The sequence below is a fragment of the Myiozetetes cayanensis genome, unplaced genomic scaffold, assembly GCF_022539395.1.
Source record: "Myiozetetes cayanensis isolate MyiCay16 unplaced genomic scaffold, myiCay2020 scf4, whole genome shotgun sequence".
Taxonomy (NCBI): Eukaryota; Metazoa; Chordata; class Aves; order Passeriformes; family Tyrannidae; genus Myiozetetes; species Myiozetetes cayanensis.
The window spans coordinates 50,358,757-50,379,308 of record NW_026087631.1 but is presented as its reverse complement, the minus strand read 5'-3'; the positions used below and the strand labels follow the sequence as shown (position 1 = coordinate 50,379,308).

Genomic DNA, 20,552 nt, shown 5'->3' with positions numbered 1-20,552 from the left:
AATGGCTTAATTCAGTTGTGAAACCAGAAACACAAGCTCCCTGAAGACTCAAAGGAGATGAACTACCTAAGGGAACTGTTTTTTCTACCTAACATTTGGATCAACACTGTCTATAGAAGGCACATTGCACAATCTTGCTCTTCATTTAAGCCTAAAGTTAGAAAAGAGCAACACAGGCCTCTGTACATTTCTGCAATGAAATGCAGAGCAGACAGCCCAAGTCACTTAACATCTGTGACACTTGTGCACAACTAATAAACTTCCAATCAGCACTGGGAGAGGAGCCCAGCATCATAAGAGGAAGAATGAGCAATGGGTAGCTACAAGTTGCTGTGTAAGTAGTGGACTCACACATGGACAATACATTTTTTTATTAGTCTGAGAGTTTGACTTTGTAACTTGCAAGCTTTTGCATGCTGCTTTATAGAGGTTTTCACACCATCCTGTCACCAGCTCCGGAAAACCAATGCTACACAAACGGACAGTAATCCCCATTCCCTGCTCTCCTGTGCTACTGTGTGGAAGAGGTAGAGAACTGGGAATAAACTTAAGCTTGGGAAAGAGGGCGGGGGGAGGGGGGAGTCAGAGATCGTAAGAACAGAATACCTTATTTGGAGCCACACAATAATTACAGTATTTTCTTCAGTAAGTTGTTAAGTTTAGGTAGATGCTTAAAGGCATTCTTTTAAGCAGTTCAGAAACACGCACACCCAGGTACTGATGTACTTCTAAACTAACAGTAAATCTGTTGTTCTTAAAAGAATGGGGCAGTTTTTTACCCTTTTCAACACTGCATTTATTGCCCATGTTAAATCAAACCATTACCGAAGAAAGTATCAAATCCTCTGCGAGTTGGAAGGCATTCTTTTCTGTACATCCCTAAATGCCACTTCCCCACCATATGAGTAATATATCCCGCCTCTTGAAGTAGCTCTGGGAGGAGTTTCTCATCCAATGGCAGACAGCTGGGCTGGCATGGCCAAATTATCTGGTGTTGTAAACCTGTGTGGATCTAGCAGATAAAAGAAGCATGAGAGACCACTTACAATGCAGTCAGGGGTTCCCATGGGTTAATTTATAACCAGGCCCAAAAGGACATACAGCTACATCAGAGGTTAGCCTTAGTTTTAGGGGATCCTCTTTTTACTGATGTAGCACTAAGGAAGATGAGGAAGCTGCAAGTGGAGGGCAAGGTGGCATGGAGGAAGACAAGAAAATAGCACTGCAAGGGTTAACATCATCTTCCCAGGCATAAATCAAATGCAATTTAAAAAAACCAACAAACATCAAAACCAAAAAACAAAACAACACAAAACCAAACAAACCCAAAGCTTATAATGTTTTTAGCTAAAAATCCAACAGGTAACAATGACACTTAGGGTGTGTTTGAAGGCTAAGGACAACATCTCAGCATGGAGATTAAATAAGATGGAAATGGTCAAAAAGGCACATGGCAGTCGAAGTTATCAAGCTTTTGCTTGTATCAGGGAACAGGAAATTCTGTATCAGGAAAGGATAATAAAAGATTACTCTTCTAAAAGGATATTATATATACACATTTTTATACTTACTTTCATACTTTAAATGAGTGTGAGCACTATAAAAAGTATTTGGATATGGGGATGACCCAAAGTTTAGACACTGCCTAGATCTGACCTTTAAGAGTTCCACTTAAGCTTCCAATCTCGATAAATGGTGGATTTTGTACCTCTTTACAAAAGCATGGCTGACAACAATACTTCAAGTAGTATATTGTGCTTGATGTAAGGAAACTCTTCAATTACTGTGTACTGTAAGCTGACTTTTGTCAAATCTCGTCTTCTCCACTATAAAAAGAAGGCACTACGCTAAAACTAGGCCAGCAAACATATAGAAGTTTATAATACAAGTAAATAAACAAGTATAAATATCTTGTTTATTTACTAAATATTTCTATTAATCTGTGTGTGTCAAAGCACAAAACCTTTAAGACCCCCTAGTGCACAAGATACCAGATTTTATAACTCCACTAAGCACACCAGTGTAGCAAGCTCCATGATTAACTTTTAAAGCACCACTTTAGCGACACTCAAAGTGGCTTTTAAAATAAGCCCTGATTTTAGGCAAGTGGGTAAGGCACTCTTATAAAGGGCCTGTTAGTTACTAATTTTCCTTGAAACAGGAGGTTTCAAAAATGATAGTATAGAATTTATATTATATACAAAATTATATTCAAAAATATTTTTAAATGCTGTGTTACAGAAAATATTGTTAATATAGAGAAAGACACACACTAGCAAAGTACTTTAATTTCTCCCACTGTCTCTGGAAAACAAGAACAAGAAGAGGAAAGCAATACTTAAAAAAAATCTACAGCTTTCTTAGACCAATACCATTGCTCTTTTTTCTTACAGATTGCAAGGTGACTATCAAAATTCCAGCTCCTGATAGGACCAGATTTAGGTTAGTGTCTCAAATCTCTAGGTAATTGTTAATTATATCAATGGGTAAAACAAAGAAAAAAAATCCCACCTGTTTGCTGCATAATTATTTCCTGCACCGAATATTTTTCTTTTTAAAAAAGAATACTTCCATTTTCTAATATTTATTATATTTCTAATATTTATTTTATTTCTAATATTTATTATCTTATTTGCAACAAGATCAACACAAAGATCATTAAATTATCGAGCCAGATGTATAGGATGAATTTAAATCCAGACTGAACTATAGCTATTTCCAGGTCCACTTTTAAAATGAGTTGGAGCAATGGCCCATTTCTAGGTAAGCATGTTCACACTACGAACTGTATTTTAAAAACAGTCACAATGAATAAATGTTTTAGGTTATTTAACAGCTTAAAGAGCTGCTAAAGATAATGTAAATTACTTCTTCCTATTAATTGTTATTGATTCTTGGAGTTTCTAGGAATAGGGCAAATGTTGCATAGAAAGCATATCACCTAGAACAACCTTTCTGCAACAAGAGAGAGCATCCAATCATAGAGGATGATGTTTATTTTTATTAATTAAGAGCAGTTTCTTTGGAAAATCACTACCGTTAACACAGATAAGCAGAACTTTTCGAGAGAGAGGGGAAGTTTCTGAAACGCACTTAACCCTTTGTGAGTTTCTTCCTTCCATCCACGCTGTATGGCCACGCTTCTTTCCTTCCACTCCCGTTTTTGCCAACATTGCAACAAGGGCAGGAAGGGGGAGAAATATACCAGTGTTAAAAAGCCCAATCCTTATACCTGTGCAACTAAGAAAGAAGTGGGAAAAATCATGACTGTGATTATGAAGCAGCTGGGCATGCAGCCTAAGGATCATTCTGTGCACATTCCATCAAGGAGCACAGAAACATTTACATCTACGGTACCGTATGGAGGAGAATGTATACAGCTTGGGATGCATTTAAACCTGCATTGGAAAAGATGCTGGAAAAACTGAATGATTGGTGCTGATCCACTTTTGCCTGCACCTCGACCATGTGCCTGTCCAGTGGAGAAGTACCTAAGAGTCAGATGACTAAAGGTATCTTCCACTACAGGCTGCCACGCCTATTAATCCAACCTAAGCACAGAGAGCACCTCGGCTTCTCTAGAGCAGAACAACTTGCACTAAATCCATGTCGGCTTATTCTGAGTTCACAAGACAAAAGTAAGTTAAGACTGCATATAAAAGCAGCCGGTTTCCACAGAGCAGTGGAAACCAGCTTCTTCCCAGCGCACCGGCACACGGGACACATGAAGCACAAACTACACGGAGCGCTGCCAGAAGCAAGCAGGGGAGCAACACCCGCCATCCACCTGCCGACAGCCCGCGGAGCGCCAAGTTTGGTCAGCGGAGGGAGCCCCGGGGGCAACGAAGGGAGCCCCGGAGTTTCTCCCGCGGACAGCAGCTCCGGCTCCGAGTGCTCGCCCTACCTGGTAGCGGCCGGAGAGTAGCTGGCTGCGGGACGGGGTGCAGAGCGGCTGGGTGTAGTAGCGCTCCAGCCGTACGCCGCCCGCGCCCAGCGCGTCCAGCCGCGGAGTGTGGATGGCAGAGCCGTGCCAGCCCACGTCGCCCCAGCCCAGGTCGTCAGCCAGCACCAGCACCAGGTGCGGGGCGGGCGGCCGGGGCGCCGCCGGGCGCGGCAGACAGAGGGGCAGGAGGCAGAGGGGCAGGCAGAGGAGCCGGCTGAGCGCCATTCCCACGCCCTCCCACCCCACCGCCGCCGGCAGCAGGAACTGGGCCGCAGAGCCCGCCCTGGGCCTGGGGCTCCGCCCGCCGAGCGAACCGGACGAGGAGGGGGCGGTACCGGGGCGGGGCAGGCCCGGACGCGCCCTGGCCGAGCGGGGCGGCGGAGGCAGGGCCTGCGGCGGGGCTAGCGGTGTGGCTTTGGGACGGTGAGGTTTGGAGTGAGTTGAGAAAGGAAATTGTAAAGTTGTTGCTGGTGTTGGCGGAGTATCCGACTCGCTGATGCTGGCGGTCCGTTCTAATTTTGACTTTCCTCAACTCTTACATTAAACACTCGTTTTAAACCACGGAGCCTTTCCCCAGGGGAACCAGGTAACTATGTTCAAGCTTGTGTTTCAAATAATCTGTGTTTTCAAGGAAGTCACTACAACATTATGAGAAGAGGACATCGTGCTTTCAGGTACAAGTAACTGGGCTGTTACTTCTACCTTCATAGGAGTTCATCCAGATCTAATATACACTGTTTACAGAGTTTATTCTGTGTGTAAGTGAAGTGAGACAGCTGCAACACAGACATGGCCTTGCTGCTTGCTGATGTGTGCTAGGGCCTAGGAAAAACAAGTTGCCACCGTCACTGAAGATGCAGATGAAATTATTCCTGTTGGAGGAACTCTCAGTATCAACTGCACTCTTTCACACACACACACACACGCGACACCCATGTGTGTCATCCCTCCCTCCTCCTCCTTGACCTCTCTGCAAAGCCATAAAAATCACAGTGCTTTTTTCTTTTCATTTTGCCCGTACAGATGAAAAGCCTTGATCTGGGTCTGGCTCTAAAATGGTGGTCGTGACTGTTAGTTACAGTGTAGGAAGGAAGTGAAGCAACCCAGAAGCAGAAATAGCAGCTATGTCAACAGGGCTGTCTGTTTCTGCAAACCACAGAATTGCCTAAAGCAGTAATGCAACCAACCACTACCTTAGTTTTAATCTTGATGTAAAATCTAAGACCGTGAAAGGACAGAAATACCTATCAACTTGGATCAATTTTGTTCATCCATGGAATAAACATAAATTTCAGTGTCCAGCTGAAGATCAAATAACCACCTGTTTCACATTTAGCTAGAATGTGCGTACGTGTATTGCGAAATTTATACTGCCATTTGGTAACAGGTCAAAGAACAGTCCACATTAAAAACTGGTTTTCTTGGTAAGAAAGCCAAATACTGAGTATGCTAGTCTCCTGAGTACTTTCTTTTTGATCAACTACTTTCTTTTTGATTTCTCTTTATAAAGAAAGTTCATGCTTCTATGAATGAAGTCTAGTGGATAAGCCTGTGAAGTTATCAGGTTGGGTTTTTTTTAATGCCACTGATTTCCCTGCTGATTTGAAAACAACAGCAATGATGAGTGATGCCAGATTTTTTCTACAATGACAATATGCTATAGTCAAAGCCAGTACTGGAACAGGAAGCAACAGTACTGTCCTGAAGTCAGTTTTTCCTGAAGTAAATTCCAGGATTGCTGACAAGCTGGTATATGACTATGAGTTGAATTTTTTAAATTGAGATGTGATTCATACTGTTCAAAAGCAGCAAAGTTCCGATTTATCTTTTTCCTAGTTCAGGTCTCATGACCAGTCTCAGATGTCACACTGAACTGTTTATTTGTCTAACATCTTCCATGCCCTTATTACAGGTAAAGTTTAATTCAAAGCACATTCCCATGGAAACCATTTTAGTTCATTCAAAATAATTACTTTGAAAATCTGCATAATGCTGGTGAAATCAGAAATGGTGGATACAAATTTTGCAATAAAATTAATAATAGCTATTCACCTGTCATGTTTTCAAAGTTACTATGGTATTTAGTGCAGCTGAACTCATATTCCCTTGTGTCAAGAGTTATGTGCTGATTATCCTACTCCACCAGAACAGGATAACCTGGTTGCCTGAGCTGACAGTTAAAACATTAAATGGAATTATCCGAAACATATACTGTAGATACTGCACATTCACAGTCTGGATGTTGCTGCCTGTCATATTTTCTAAGTATTTTTGGTTTATTTTATATTTTATTACTGGTTGAGGGAATTGGAATCCCATCAGAAAATACTATTTACACCAGACAACATTCTCTTGAATCAAAAGAATAAATCCTGGAAATGGCCTATGTTCAGTCTCTTGTGTTTCAGTCTACCTTTTCTGAATTTGGGGCTGAATAATTTGGATGCTGTTTTGAGGTCAGTGATTCATGAAGCCGTTACAGTGACACATAAGATTACGGTATCCATGCGGATTTATCATTCCATACAAAGCATGAACATGACACTTTTTCCATGGAAACTTGGAGCAAAAATTCAAATGGTAATAGTAACATCTCGTCTGATATGCAAATACTCTCTGGAGATGGAATAATAAAGGAAAATGAAAAAAAAAATTACATCTGAGAAAACAGCCTTTTGACATATCCTGGATCTGAGTATTTCAGAAAATTTCTGAAATGATGTAGAAATGATGTTGATGACCAACTGTCATTTTTTCCCTTCATTGCAGAAATTGTCTCCTCTGTTAGCTAATGGTATTGCAGAAGACTCCAGAGAAGCCTCTGTCAATCTTTCTACCTTAATGTTTCTGTTTGATTGGTTAGAAGCCCTCTTAAAACTCAGAAGTACTACTTACAACATTCTTGCTCCTGTTCACTTACTCTTGCTGTATCTTGGCACCACAAGTTTATGCAACACCATATCTCAACCTGTAGTGAAGTGACAGGAAGATACAAAAGCTGCTGAACACTTCCCCCATCTCATTTCTCCAGGTTTACCTTTTTTTTTTTTCTTTTTCTTTAAAAGCCTTGAAAGATGGAGCTATATATGTGAATCTCTCTGTAGGCATGATTTGTAAAACTTTGTCTTAATACTGTTTCATTTATCTGTGTTGTGCAAGACGCTGCAATGTTGAGCTATCCTGATGAATACTCAGTAAGCTGATTTGGGTATCAGAAGAGTAAAAAAGAAGCTAGGTCAACTAGGAAGTCCTTTTAGACATACGATTATCACAACTATAGCGCTTCTAATACTCAGCCATCATGCTTAAAACTACTTATGGCATCTCTGTCCTGAATGCATTGTTAAACAGAAAGCACAGCCATTCTTAAGAAGTAACAGAATGTAACAAGCTCTCAGATACTCCATTTGTCTTACAAATGAAGTATTTGAGAGTCAGTGATGAACAGGAAGTTGTTTTAGTCTTCTAACTTGGCTGCAGGAAAGAAACTTTACATTGCCTTGTCCCAGAAACATCATAACACATTGTCTGCTTATCTAAATCTTGAAATGAAATGAAAATTAGAATAATAGAATATGCTGAGTTGGAAGGAACCCACAAGGATCGAGTCCAGCTCCTGGCTCTGCAGAGGACAACCCCAAGAATCACACCATGTGCCTGAGAGCATTGTCCAGAAGCTCCTTGAACTCTAACAAGGTTGGTGCTGTGACCATTTCCCTGTGGAGGCTGTTCCAGTGCCCAACCACAATCTGAGTGAAGAACCTTTTCCTATATCTAACCTAAGCCTCCCTGACACAATTTCATGCCATTCTCTCAGGTCCTGTCACTGCTCACCACAGAGAACTGTGGTGCCTGCTCCTCCTCTTCCCTCGCAAGGAAGTTGCCTCCCTTCAGTCTCCTCTTCTCCAGGCTGAACAGACCAAGCAACCTCAGCCACTCCTCGTATGGCTTCCACTAATTGGCCAAGGCTTGATCTTGGTGACACTTGGGTGACAATAGGTGTCAGTGAGAAACACACACAGAAATCAGAGTCTGGACCTGTATAATGCTACACTGTATAATAAGACAGGTCTGCATCAGCTACATGGAGAAATTAGGATTTGGGAGGTTACAGCTAGAAATGCTCATGAAGGGAACAGTTTCTGAGTTCATCTGACTACAGGAATTGTATCTGCTATTTTGCTCAGGCTGCAGAAAGCCTATCCCTTCTGCACAGTCAGACTTATTCAGTTGATGTGTTCATGAATAGCATTTATTTCTTACAAGTCAGAAAAGAAGTTACAAACCTGATTCTAACTTTTCAAACTGGGATGTGCAGGCATCACTGGAACAGTTTTGGCTTAGCAAACTTATTAGGAAAGTATATGTGAAAGTCTGTCTCAGAGGGACTGTTGCTGTACACTCCAGATTGTGGTGTCTGCAGAATTTGCATAATCTTGGGAAAACTGAAATTCAAAACTGTGCTCCTAAGAATTGCTCTTCTCCTCCATACTCTAAATAAAACCATAGAGCATTGTGTTGTATTTTAGATTTCTGCCAGCTTGACACACTGCAAAAAAATGACAACAGCTTGCCTTTAATAACACCTTTATTATTTTTAATGGTTGATGGAATGTATTTCAATTCCTTATGAAGCATTCTGAGCAGAACTAGTGATATGATTTTAATGACGAGTTTGCTATTCATGTTGTAAAGAAGACAGGGTAAGTAAGCTACTTTACCCTGAGGGCAGGCAAAGGAGGAACTGTTGAGTGTCAAGGAGGAGGAGGAACTTGCTATGGACAGTATCAAGAGCACCTTTCTTGTATGCATTAATGCAATAAATCTGCCAGCCAGTGTGGGAGCAAGCTGAATCAATGACCTACTCATTCCCTGCCACTTTATGCTCGCAAGTGCTTCTGCTCACAAGTGCTGCTGGTTCATCAGCTCTGCTCAGATCTCTACTGTGAACAGCCCACACAAGGAAGTAGGAGGGTAAGACTATTGAATTTCTCATTGATGCATGGCAATGAAGATCTTGTGCTTAGTAATTAGCAAATCTCAGTAGTTCAATTCTCTTAATTTCATGCATATTAACAGCACTACTTCCTACTGTGTAATTTGCTGTATCCTCATTTGAGTTTATATTTTGGGACTTTCACCCTTTCTCTTAAGGCGCATTCTTGTTGGTTCAGTCAGCACCAGTGGCTCTTGTATAATTGTTGCTGGATAATTTTTACTTAAAAGTTCAACTTCCAATTTCTGTCCAACTTTGCTGAGTTCCATGGGAACATATGCAAAAGCTAGACTCTGCTGAGCACCATAACTGAAACATCCAGATGTGGTATTGCCAATAACCTGAAAGAAATCACAAACAATTATCTTCATTTTCAAGATGCAGTGAGATTTTCCTAAAAACAAAAACAAAAACAAACCCCAAACAAACAAAAAAACCACCAAACAAACAAACAAACAACCCAACCAACAAGACAAACAACTACACATCTGGCAGAGACTGGATTCGTATCTCACCGGATTGTTTGATTGATGGGTCAAATAAACTAAGTTGTCTGTTTGGGGGAGGGGGGATGCTTAGGCCTGGAGCTAACACGGCCACATCCATGCAGAGCACTGGGAAAGCCATGTGGCTGGGCTGTCAATAAGGTCTGCCTGGTGGCGTGCCCACACCACACACCCTCTTAAGTGGCTGTGGCATCCCTCACTTTGGGTGGGGGGACAGTGAGTGGCAGTGAGCCAAAGATCCCACCTGAGTGGAGTGGTACAATAGCCAGAGTCTATAAACAGACATGCACAGGGTCTCCATCTCCCCCTTGCCCTCTGCCCTCCTGACCTGTCAACATGTGACCTCCAAAGTGGTAAATATGTCTCTCTCCTCTCTCTCTTTATTCCTTCTTCTCTTAATCTCTCTTCCTTTAGTCCTGTGGGCAACTTGTCTGTATTTCACTTAAGTTTGTGTTTGCTGGGTGTAACAAATACTATAGCAGTACTTGCTACTTTCTGTAATCTGTTGTAATGCTTTTGTGAAGTCGCATGTTATTTCTGTTAAACCCTTTTTGCTAAAACCCCTATTTTCTCACCAAATTAAAATCTTTTAGAGAAAAATGTGTAGTTTTCTACACGAACTCAAGGTACCAGAGAATCAAAAGACTTTGCAAGAGTTTGTGTAGGCAAAACCTCTTGACACCTGAAATAAAAGTGTAACACCTGGTAAAGCGCAGAGCTTCTAAACCAGGTTGCAACAATTTGGTTATTTTGATTTATACACTTGAGACATTAAGCAAGTCTCAAGCATCTCATGCAGTTCAGAATATTCTCAACTACGAGTAGTATCACCAGAAACTGGGAAGTTTTTGCTCCTTGACAAAATACTCTATTCGTATTTCATTTAGTTAAGTTTTCACTGGAATATACAGTGTACACATGCATATGTTTATTATCTACAACAATTTAACTGCCAGTGAGTATTTCAATACATAATATATACTGCAATGTGGAGGCCTGAACTTTGCCGTTGTTTCATTTCTTTTAAGTGAATAGCAAAAGTGTTGTTAGGAGAATGGTGAACTTGCTAAAGAAGAAAATGGATGACAATACTTCAGTCTGTTCCAAGCCTAATTTCTGTGGCTTGGCAGCATTTCACATTTTCTATGTAGATATTTGGTTAGCCTTTGCTTCCTGCATGAAGATTAGAAAGTGTTTATCATAGCTCCAAATTGATCTGTGCCAGTAAAATAGAAATAATGCATTTACACTTGAAACACAAAGTTAGATTCTGTGCGTGGAGAATTAATACTGATTTTTGTAACTAATAGGATCTGTAGTCCTTGCCTTGCCATTGTGCCACACACTTTCATTTCCCTCTGGATCAACATTGTCTGTTTCCAGGGTGAGATATACCAGTCGTCGTTTGAGCCCTTTTTCTTTAATCTGCTTCAGTGCTTGCTTTCCTATAAAGTCTGCTGGCTGAAAAAAATACAAGATAATGATGATATATGTTTATTTGGGTTCTGCAAAAAGTTTAGAGATATAAACATTTAAATTTATCTTTATTTCTTTTCCTGTCATTAAGTATTTTGTATGAAATATAAATTAAATAAAATCTTTGACAGATAGTATCTTGGTATTTTTATATTGGTACATTGTATGTTGGTAACTTTATTCCATTTATTTTTTTTCCTAAATCTCAGTACTTTAATATCAATAATTCCAACATAGTAGAAATACCCATGTACTGAGATGTATAACAATACTGTCTGCCCAGTTAGGGTTATGAGCCAGAAGACTGTACATCATTTCAATTTCTATGAAAAAAAGGGAATTCCAATACCCAGATCCTAAAATTTGGGCCTTCCTCTGTGAACACATTTCCTTTTGATGCTGTATCAACCATGATAATAACTTGTCAGCATTTCACTTTGGTGTCTCTGCCAAGCTGCACAACAGGCAGTTTACTGCATATTCTTGTTTTAAGGTAAGTATGTTTTTTTCCCATATCTTCAATTTTATGGGATAATGCTGTGTGTTAGTTAAAGAGTAATACTATTGTTTGGATTCAGCTTGCTTAGAAAGGTACATGCAGATTCTCATATTTCTGGAAGCAGACTACATAAATGCATGAAAAGTATGGGGACAGTCATCAGCAAGTCTCCAAATCCTCAAGGGTGTATAGGACAGTATTTACTATATGTGACCATGCTGAGCTAATTCCTCTAGCCTGATTCTATCACAGAATCATTTAGGTTGGAAAAGACCTCTAAGATTATTGAGTCCAATCTTTGGCGAAACACGACCTTGTCAACTAGACCAAGTGTCACGTCCTCCAGTCGTTTCTTGAACACCTCCAGGGATGCTGACTTTACCACGCCCTCAGGCAGTCTCTTCCAATGCATTTTCCGTGAAGAAACTTTTTCCTGATGTCTAATTGAAACCACATCTGGTGCAGCTTGAAGCCATTTCCTCTTGTCCTGTCACTAGTTGCCTGGGGGAAGAGGTTGACTCACACCCTGGTTACAACCTCCTTTCATGTAGTTGTAGAGCGATAAGGTCTCCCCTGAGCCTCCTTTTCTCCAGGCTAAGCAACTCCAGCTCCCTCAGCCATTTCTCATAGGACTTGTGCTCCAGACCCTTCACCAGCTCCATTGCCCTCCTCGGGACACACTCTATCACCTCCATGTCTTTCTTGTAGTTAGGGGCCCAAAACTGAACACTTCATTCAAGGTACATCCTCAGCAGTGCTGAGTACAGGGGAACAATCACTCCCCTAGTCCTGCTGGTTGCAGTATTGCTGCTACAAGCCAGGATGCCATTGGCCACCTGGGCACACTGCTGGCTCATGTTCAGTCACTGTCACTGTTGATCATCACCCCCAGGTTCTTTTCTGCTGGGCCACTTTCCAGCCACTCTTCCCCCAGCCTGTAGCACTTCTTGGGATTGTTGTGACCCAAGTGCAGGACCTGTCATTAGGCCTTACTGAACTTCATACTACTGGCCTTCATACCACAGCTCATCAATCCAGCCTATCCAGATCCCTCTGCAGAACTTTCCTCCTTTCAGCAGATAACACTCCCACACAACTTAGTGTCATCCATAAACTTACTGAGGGTACACTCAATCCCCTCATCCAGATCATCAATAAAGATATTAGGTAGTATTGTGGCCAGGTTCACAGCATTTTGCCTACCAATAGCTGTGAACCTGATACCTCACAGTTAAAGCTGAAGAGTTAAAGGTAACTTAAAATGCAACCCAGACAACTTAGTTGGCTGGGTAGAGAATAAATTGGAAAAAGGAGCCATAGAAAAAAAGAGCTGTTATAAACATTTTGGTCCAGGACAAAGTTCTTCAAGAACCAAGGGAAGCTCATTTCAAAGATCCTGAGAATTAGGACAGAGTATAAAATAGTAATCAAGCTGGATGTCATTATTTCTAATAACTGTGCATTAAATATTAGGAACAATGGCTTGTAAGTTCTACCTATTCATTTTTTTCTTTTAAGATATAGATCAGGCAAAACAAAATAATTGTATTCAACTAAACTGCCAGATACACACCAGTCATAGGCAAGAAACATAATGGCAGTTACAAAGTCCTCTAGTTTTCCAGCCTTTGCTGAAGACATGACTAGCAGTGAAAGCTATTTTAAGGCAGTTGATCTTAGGTCTGAAGCAAGAATTATATTCATTGGATAAGTGCCTTAGAGAAAAGAAATTAAATATGGTTGAAGACTTCAAAAATACTATTTCTGGTAATTTCTTTCGAGATAATTCTGTAGAGAAGTGTTGCACTGTCAGAATTGCAAGCAACACATCTTATACTTGGAATAGATTATTATACAGTGAGTTCATGTGTTCTTGCAGTTCTTCATGTTCACATATGTCTGTATGTAGGCTGAGAAGAAATTAGTAAAGGCATGAAGAGTTTTTGCACTATTCAAGGTTAGGCTCTGTAAGCCATTGCAAAAAAAGCTTATGAACCAGTTAAAGACGAGTTAGTCTGAAAATCGAGGTGAACCAACTGAAGATAAATCAGAGACTGTGCATAAGGACCACAGATGGCACTCTTTGGGGAAAGATAGCATGAAATATAGCTCAGATCAGAAAAGACTGTGAAGATTCATTTTAGAATGTAACTGTCAAGATGCTTCTGGAAAATATAAAGCTAATATCTCAGATGAGACAATATTCAGCAATTCTAGTTCCCTGTTACTTTTCTACTATACAGAAACATGTACAACTGTAGGAAATACCTACAACTAGAAATGCAAATAAGGCTGTATACCATAGCAGGACTCACAGATTAAAATACTTTGCATGATGAAGAGAAATACCAAGGAACTAAACAATCACTTAGCATTGAATAAATCCTTTCCTATTCATGCTAATGTAATTTCTGGCATTTAATCACAAGGAATGTAACTTTAGAACTAAATACAAGCATTCAAATACGATGTTATATGCCAATGCTACAGCTTAAACTGCACAGAATAGTTTTCTAAGGGAGATGTGGCCAGTCATGTATGACATCTGCACCACTAATCTACCTAAGCCCTTCTTGTATGCAAACACCCAGCTCTAAGAAATTGACATGCTACAAACAACTGATGAATTACTTATTTATTTTGGCTCAAAATTCCTAGCTTAGTGGGTGCTTATTCCTTTAAGTGGCCCAACCAAAACACTGGGAGTGACCTAGGTGTTCATTTTATACAGATAACAGAATCATTGCATATTCTTTCTAACATGTTTCATAGCCTGCATAAATTTATGGAATAAGTCATATGTTTTATGACCCTCTGGAAAACAAATGAAGTAATGACAGAATATGGTTCCACACCTAAATTTCAATTTGAATGGGACTTAGGTGGAGAAGTGCATCAAATAAATATGTTATAGACATAAAAAATGGGGACTGAAAGAAAGGTGGGGAAAAAGTACTATTCCCCCCCTCTCAAATTCCTAGTTTCTATCAATTACTCCATCCTTTTTCAGATCCTCAGGATCCCTGGCCCTTCTTCAGTAAAGTCTCTGCTCCTTCTTCTTCCTCCTCATGAAACACCAGGTTATGGAGTGGGATTGGTCACCACTAGTGTAGTCATTCCTCTCAGAACAGGAGGGATATAAGATGGAGAAGTGAAGGAAGGGCAGACAATTGCAATAAGGGCAAGATACAGAAATTCTTGAAGTTCAGGCTGTACCGCATCACGTTGGAGCACTTGATCCAGACCTGGATATAAAGTGCCAGGCATTCCACCCACTGAGTCTGCCCTTTAGTGGATTTAGAATTAAGAAGATTATGATAAATCATTTGCTGTAGTCCCACAAAGACAGATTTTGTTTGAGAGTCAGTGATTGTTTAAAAAAACCCAAACAAATCAAAACCACAACCAAGGAAAGAAAACCCTCAACAAATAACTAAGAAATAGAAAACACAAACAAATAGCTACAAGTGGTTGTTTTTCTGGTTGCCCCTACTCACTGCTTGCCTCTGTGCTTCTGAGAGTGCAGGGTGTTACCAGGTCAGAATAGTAGCATTTAATGAGAGTCATTTAATGATACAAATGACTACATATGCTGCAACGGTGCAGGGACCTAGAGAGCCAGCATGTACATCTATTCTGTCACTTTCCCCACGCTCTCTCTTCACCTAGTGTTGGCTGGGCAGGGCTCTGGAGGCCCATGGCAGGAGTGGTGATTCTCCTAGTGCTCTGTTTTCGGAGGGTATGCTTTCTGCAATTGGGACAGTTCAAGATTCTTTTAGTTTTCTTTCTCCAACCTCTACCCATTCAATTAAAAAAAAAAAAAAAGGTGGCTTTTCCATAAGAAGTTTTATTGTTTTGGGCTTTAATACATCAGGACATAGCACCTTAGGCCATGGGAACACCATGAGTTGGACTGAAACAACTGAGGAACAGTTCTGGCAAAGTGGCCAGGAGGGAAATGATGACTAGAAAGAGGAGGGCATGAAACTGTAACTCTAAATCTGCTACCAGAGGAATAAAAGGACGGAAGCACATGCTTAGAACTGCTCATCCTAGTTTCCCATGAGAAGACAACTTATATATAGATATGCTGGAGGTTAGAACAATATTCAAGAACTGTGTCTTGTCATTTACCCATCTGTGGGAAGCTGTTGGGCATAACACAACTTTTATGCATAATGCCTAACAAAACAAGTACTTGTGTGTCTAATTGGTTCAATATTAAAACCACCAAATGTCAAAGTGAGAAAAAAGAGGTAGTACTTGTAGTCTGAGGTGAATTTTGACAAAAAAATTCAGGTAGTCACTGACTAGAGTTCGAGGAGATGAGATGCAATTAGTGATAAGCAGATAAGCAAAAGAGCAAGAAACAATGGAGAAGGTTTTAGGTTGGTATTAAAAAAAAAAAGGAAAAGCTGGTAGAGTAGGCTGAAGAAAACATAAGAGATTCTGGATATAGAAAAATCACAGAATCACAGAATATGCTGAGTTGACCCACAAGAATCATCAAGTCCAACCTTAGCCCTGCACCAGACCATGTTCAAGAATTGCACAATGTGCCTGAGAGTATCATCCAAATGCTTCTTGAACTCTGTCAGGCTTGGTGCTGTGACCACTTCCTTGGGGAACCTGTTTCAGTGCCCAACCACCCTCTGGGTGAAGAACTCTTTTCCAATATCCAGCCTAAATCTCCACTGGCACAGCTTCAGACCATTCCCTTGGATCACCACAGAGAAGAGATCAGTGTCTACCCCTCCTCTTCCTTTCACAAAGAAGTTGTAGACTGTGATGAGGTGTCCCCTCAGTCTCCTCTTCTCCAGGCTGAACAGACCAAGTGACCTCAGCCACTCCTCACACGGCTTCTCCTCAAGGCCCTTCACCATCTTTGTTGCCCTCCTTTGGACACTCTCTAACAGCTTAATGTATCTTTCTTATATTGTGGTGCCCAACAGTGCATACAATATTCAAGCTGAGGCCACTCCAGTGCAGAGCAGAGTGGGAAATCTTGAAAGAAGCTTGGAATGCAGAACAAAGAAACTGCCCCAGTAAATAAAGAGGGCTGAGGCAAAAAAAACAGTGCCTCTGTAGCTTCTCCTAATGGAAAAAAATCATGAATTATGAGCTAAACACTCAGATCCTGGCCTGTAAGAGCACACTACAGCAGAGTTCCAAAGAGTTTTCATCATCTACTGCATTCTCTTCCCTAATCACAGTGAGCTGTTGCTGCAGAGAGCATGACCAGGAGATGGCAGCCTTGGATACAGCAACACAAGCACAAACGTAGGAGCTGACTGGACTTCAAGCTCTTAATGAATGTTGTCACTATTGGATTCACAAGGAAAACCCTTCTGAAAGAGTTAATTTCTATGAGCTATTTAAACTGGTATGGATGTTTTTCACTGTAACATCAAGTTTTGTTGGACTTTCCGGTCCATTAAGCTCAGGACTAAAATTAGGACTCAATAGTTAGTAGCAGCATGCTTATTCATGAGATGAGGTTGTCTAACAACTTATCTGATTTACTAAATTCAACTGAACAACCCAAAGAAAGACAACAGGTATTAAAAGAAATCTCATCACTAAAATGGGCAGATTTTTGTTGTGAAGACACTATATACTGTCCCTCCCTTATATTCTGTCCCTCCACTTTGCAGCCCATCCTGCTCATCTGTGCAAGGAAGCAACTAACACCAACATTAGAGAAAAAGAGAGATTATTAAGCAGAGTCTAGAGGAAACCACCTGAAACAATGCCATCTCCTCAGCCTTACTGATGAAATGAAAGTTGCCACAGAAATCCTGAGGAAATGGGTTTACTTATTGCCATGTTATAATTTATTCTACTGTGAGGGGGAAAAAAATCAGCTTAAGCTTTTAAGAGTTTGTCCTATTATTAATTTAAAAAAAATTACTAGTCCATGTGTACCTAAAAATGATGCATATACTAAACTTTCTAAACACAGAGAACATCAGGAATTTATTAGGAAATTACCCCTCTTGAATATATACTTCTCCAATATTTGAATGCCCTCTTGTGGAAATTAAAATTCTTTTTGATCATATTGCCTTCAGTGGCATCTGGTTCTTCATTCGTTTTACTCTGTTTGGAAACTATTTTCGTTTTCCATTACATTTCACTCAAGATTCACTTATGCTGAAGTCTTTTTTTTTTTCTATTTTGCGAGCTATTTCAGCTTCTTTTTGCAGGGTAAGAAGTAATTAACAGAACAGTGCATTTTTGTTTTAATTTACACAGAGATCAGCACTTTCCCTACTTGGGGGCACATGGTTTCCTCACAAAGATTAATGTTTGTGAGGAACCCAACACACCAAAACGTCAAAAAGAAGTATTAAAGTATCTGTTATAGTTTCTATCTCGTTTACCCTTTTGCGGGGGGAAAGTTTCCTTAACAATAGAAACAGGTGAAAAAAAGAGTATTGCTTGTCTTCAGTCACAGTGGCCTGTAAATAATGCTGAAGTAAATAATGCTATGCTAAATGTACAACAAACCAGAGGCATGGAATTGGGACTCAAACTGCCAAGAAGCATAGTAAATACTCTCACACTGCATTTCATACAAGTGTTTCCAATATCTGAATTAGCTCAGGTACCTCTGAAGTGTCAACACACAGTTACAACTGCTCTCATTTGAGTCAATAAAAAAATTGATTATTTCCTTTTTCACATTAGTTCAGCAAAACTGCCAAATGTTTTAAGCTGACACCCTGCATCTCTGACGGAGATTCTTTACATGCCCATTTGCCTACAATGTGAGTATCTTCTCCGAAGAACTGCTCCAACCTGCATTTCAACCATGCAGAGAAATGTGCAGAGCAATTAGAGAATCAAGTGCTTCATGCACATTAGTGCCTTCATATGTTCTGCATGGGCATCTTGGTAAGTAATGACTTTCCCTGTTTATGGCTACTCTCCTACTTATACTAAAGGGGGAAAACGAAAGAAAACAAATGTATCAAAAGGAAGTGGAAAGAAAAATGAGTAATAATAATATTTTTTTATTGTATTTCCCTTCAATCCTGCTAATCTCTCTTCAAGATGAGAAAATCCTTCATTTGCAAATACAGCATAATCCTAAGATTCTGTATTCCCCCTGTATGTGTCATTTACTCTGATTAGGGCAAAATTATACTACCCAATGGAAACATTTAGAACTGACACCGACACTCCTGGGAGCACCTTTCCTCAATCCTACACAGGCTGAAGAACTTTAACCTCTATAGACAGGTTCAGCAGCTGGGGAGGAAAATCACTTTCCTGGGCTTGTTGCTGTTAATGGTTTGTGAAATTGTCTTATAAATATAAAAGCATTGTTTTAGGTTTAACACACGTCCATAACTCTTTCTTATGGTTTAACACTTGCTTTTTATTTAGAGATGTAACTCAAAGTTCCACATTCTTTCTGTCAGTTCTACGGTGCCTCCACACAACATAGCAAAAATATCAAGGATGATTTATTATCTGATTTATTACCATTTCAGGTATAAAGGGAGCGTAAGTAAGAACATTTTGTCCCTGTACCACATTACATCATTGTAAAGATAAAATGTTTCATAAGCATTTTTTCTTCTTGATCTTACATAAAAATGTTGGCACTTCATTTTACAGATAAAAAATTGAAGCAAAATAATAATATAAGAAAGTGAGATTGCCGATAAAAGGAGATAGAATAACATATTTTTTACTGCACATTTACATGCAACTAGCTCCATTCTGTAACTTCAAATCAGGTGGGAAACAGTTATGAGCAGAGGACTTCTTCAGAAGTTCTATGAACAACTAATTATTTTTTTAACTGAAGTATCTTATATTTAACTTATTATTGTCAGTTGTCAGTCAGCATTTCTAAAAAATAAATTTTTTTTTCAGTAATTGTTGTCCTAGAGTGGTAGCCAAGAAAAAAAATCTCAGAGACATCTGCTTTAACAAGAATAAGCAAGTAAAACATTTTCAAAATATGAACAGGTTTGTTCAGCTTGTATATATGTATATGATATGTTTACAAAAGTACATGACTAAAGTTTCTCTCTGAGAATAAATCACCAAGAATTACTTTTTTATGTCAACAACATTTAGTATTTGCAGCTTTCTGATCTATTGTATAATTCTGTTAGCAACAAAGGAAAATATTTTTTTAAGCAAGTTGGTTGTTATAAAGTAATTATCCTTATAATTATAGTTGCACAGTTCAGCTTCTAAACCTATTTTGTTTTCCAGATAATGACATTTTTCATGTGCAAACAATGCAAACAATTAAAGGAATAACCCTGAACATAATAGAACACATTAAAAATAATAAGACGTACCTTGTTTAGCTTTACAAAATATTCCAGTCCAGCTTCCAAGGGATTAGTGTCACAGTTCATCTGTTAAAAGATATAAATTCATGATTCAGCAATGAGGGTCCATCATATCTTTTGGGTTGGTGGGGTTATTTATTCTTTCTATGTATACTTCTAGCTACTCTTATGTCAATGTCTTCCACATTGCATACATACAACTTCCATTTGAATACACTGAAAGCTTCCAATACGTGATTTAAACGGTGTATCTACTATTGTGCCTAATATAACATATAGATATGTAAATCCGTCATCTAAGTTTCAATATGCAAAATAAACACATTTCAGTAAGAAATAGGATTTTTCATCAAAGCAGACTAGAACCTGCAGAAGACTGAATAACTGAGGTATGTAGACCTTTTACAACACAGCAGAATGTCTTAGCTGGAGAGGAAAATAAAACACAGCCAATTTCATTCACCACCTTCCCCTTAGGTGTAGGGACAATAATTTGTTCAGCAGCATTTGAAGAAGGAATGAAAATAATTATCACAGCACAAAGACAAAGGACCTCTACATGCCCACCATTTCACCCTCTTGAGGTCTTTCATTTCAAAAGGAATTAGGAAAAATTTCAGGTAAGCAGAAATTATACTGATCTTCCCAAATTCTCTAGACTCCCTGAGCAGTTCTTTATTCTGAGTGAGCAAATTCTGCAGAAACAAGCTAATGGGAAATGAAAAAGTTCCAAAGACATTATGAAGCAAGAATAATTGGCTTCTCATGACATAGTTATTACAGAAATAAAACATTTTCAGAATCTGTCAGCCAA

At 39.6% G+C, this 20,552-nt stretch overlaps 2 protein-coding genes across 3 annotated transcripts in view; both read right to left on the bottom strand.

Annotated features, from left to right (window-relative positions):
* The window catches only part of ARSB (arylsulfatase B), a 71,858-nt gene extending 67,680 nt beyond the window's left edge, over window positions 1-4,178 (bottom strand). Inside the window, exons 1-2 of the mRNA XM_050329435.1 lie at window positions 3,905-4,178; window positions 826-1,012 (exon numbers count right to left, since the gene is read on the bottom strand). Coding sequence (XP_050185392.1) covers window positions 826-1,012; window positions 3,905-4,168 — 451 coding nt within the window. The 5' untranslated portion in view covers window positions 4,169-4,178. The remainder of the gene's footprint in view (window positions 1-825; window positions 1,013-3,904) is intronic.
* Window positions 4,179-8,513: 4,335 nt separating this feature from the next.
* Window positions 8,514-20,552, bottom strand: part of DMGDH (dimethylglycine dehydrogenase) — a 37,516-nt gene continuing 25,477 nt past the window's right edge. For both annotated transcript variants that reach the window (XM_050329485.1, XM_050329486.1), the window contains exons 14-16: window positions 19,745-19,804; window positions 10,772-10,906; window positions 8,514-9,280 (exon numbers count right to left, since the gene is read on the bottom strand). In XM_050329485.1, the coding sequence (XP_050185442.1) occupies window positions 9,065-9,280; window positions 10,772-10,906; window positions 19,745-19,804 (411 nt within the window). In that variant the 3' untranslated portion in view covers window positions 8,514-9,064. The remainder of the gene's footprint in view (window positions 9,281-10,771; window positions 10,907-19,744; window positions 19,805-20,552) is intronic.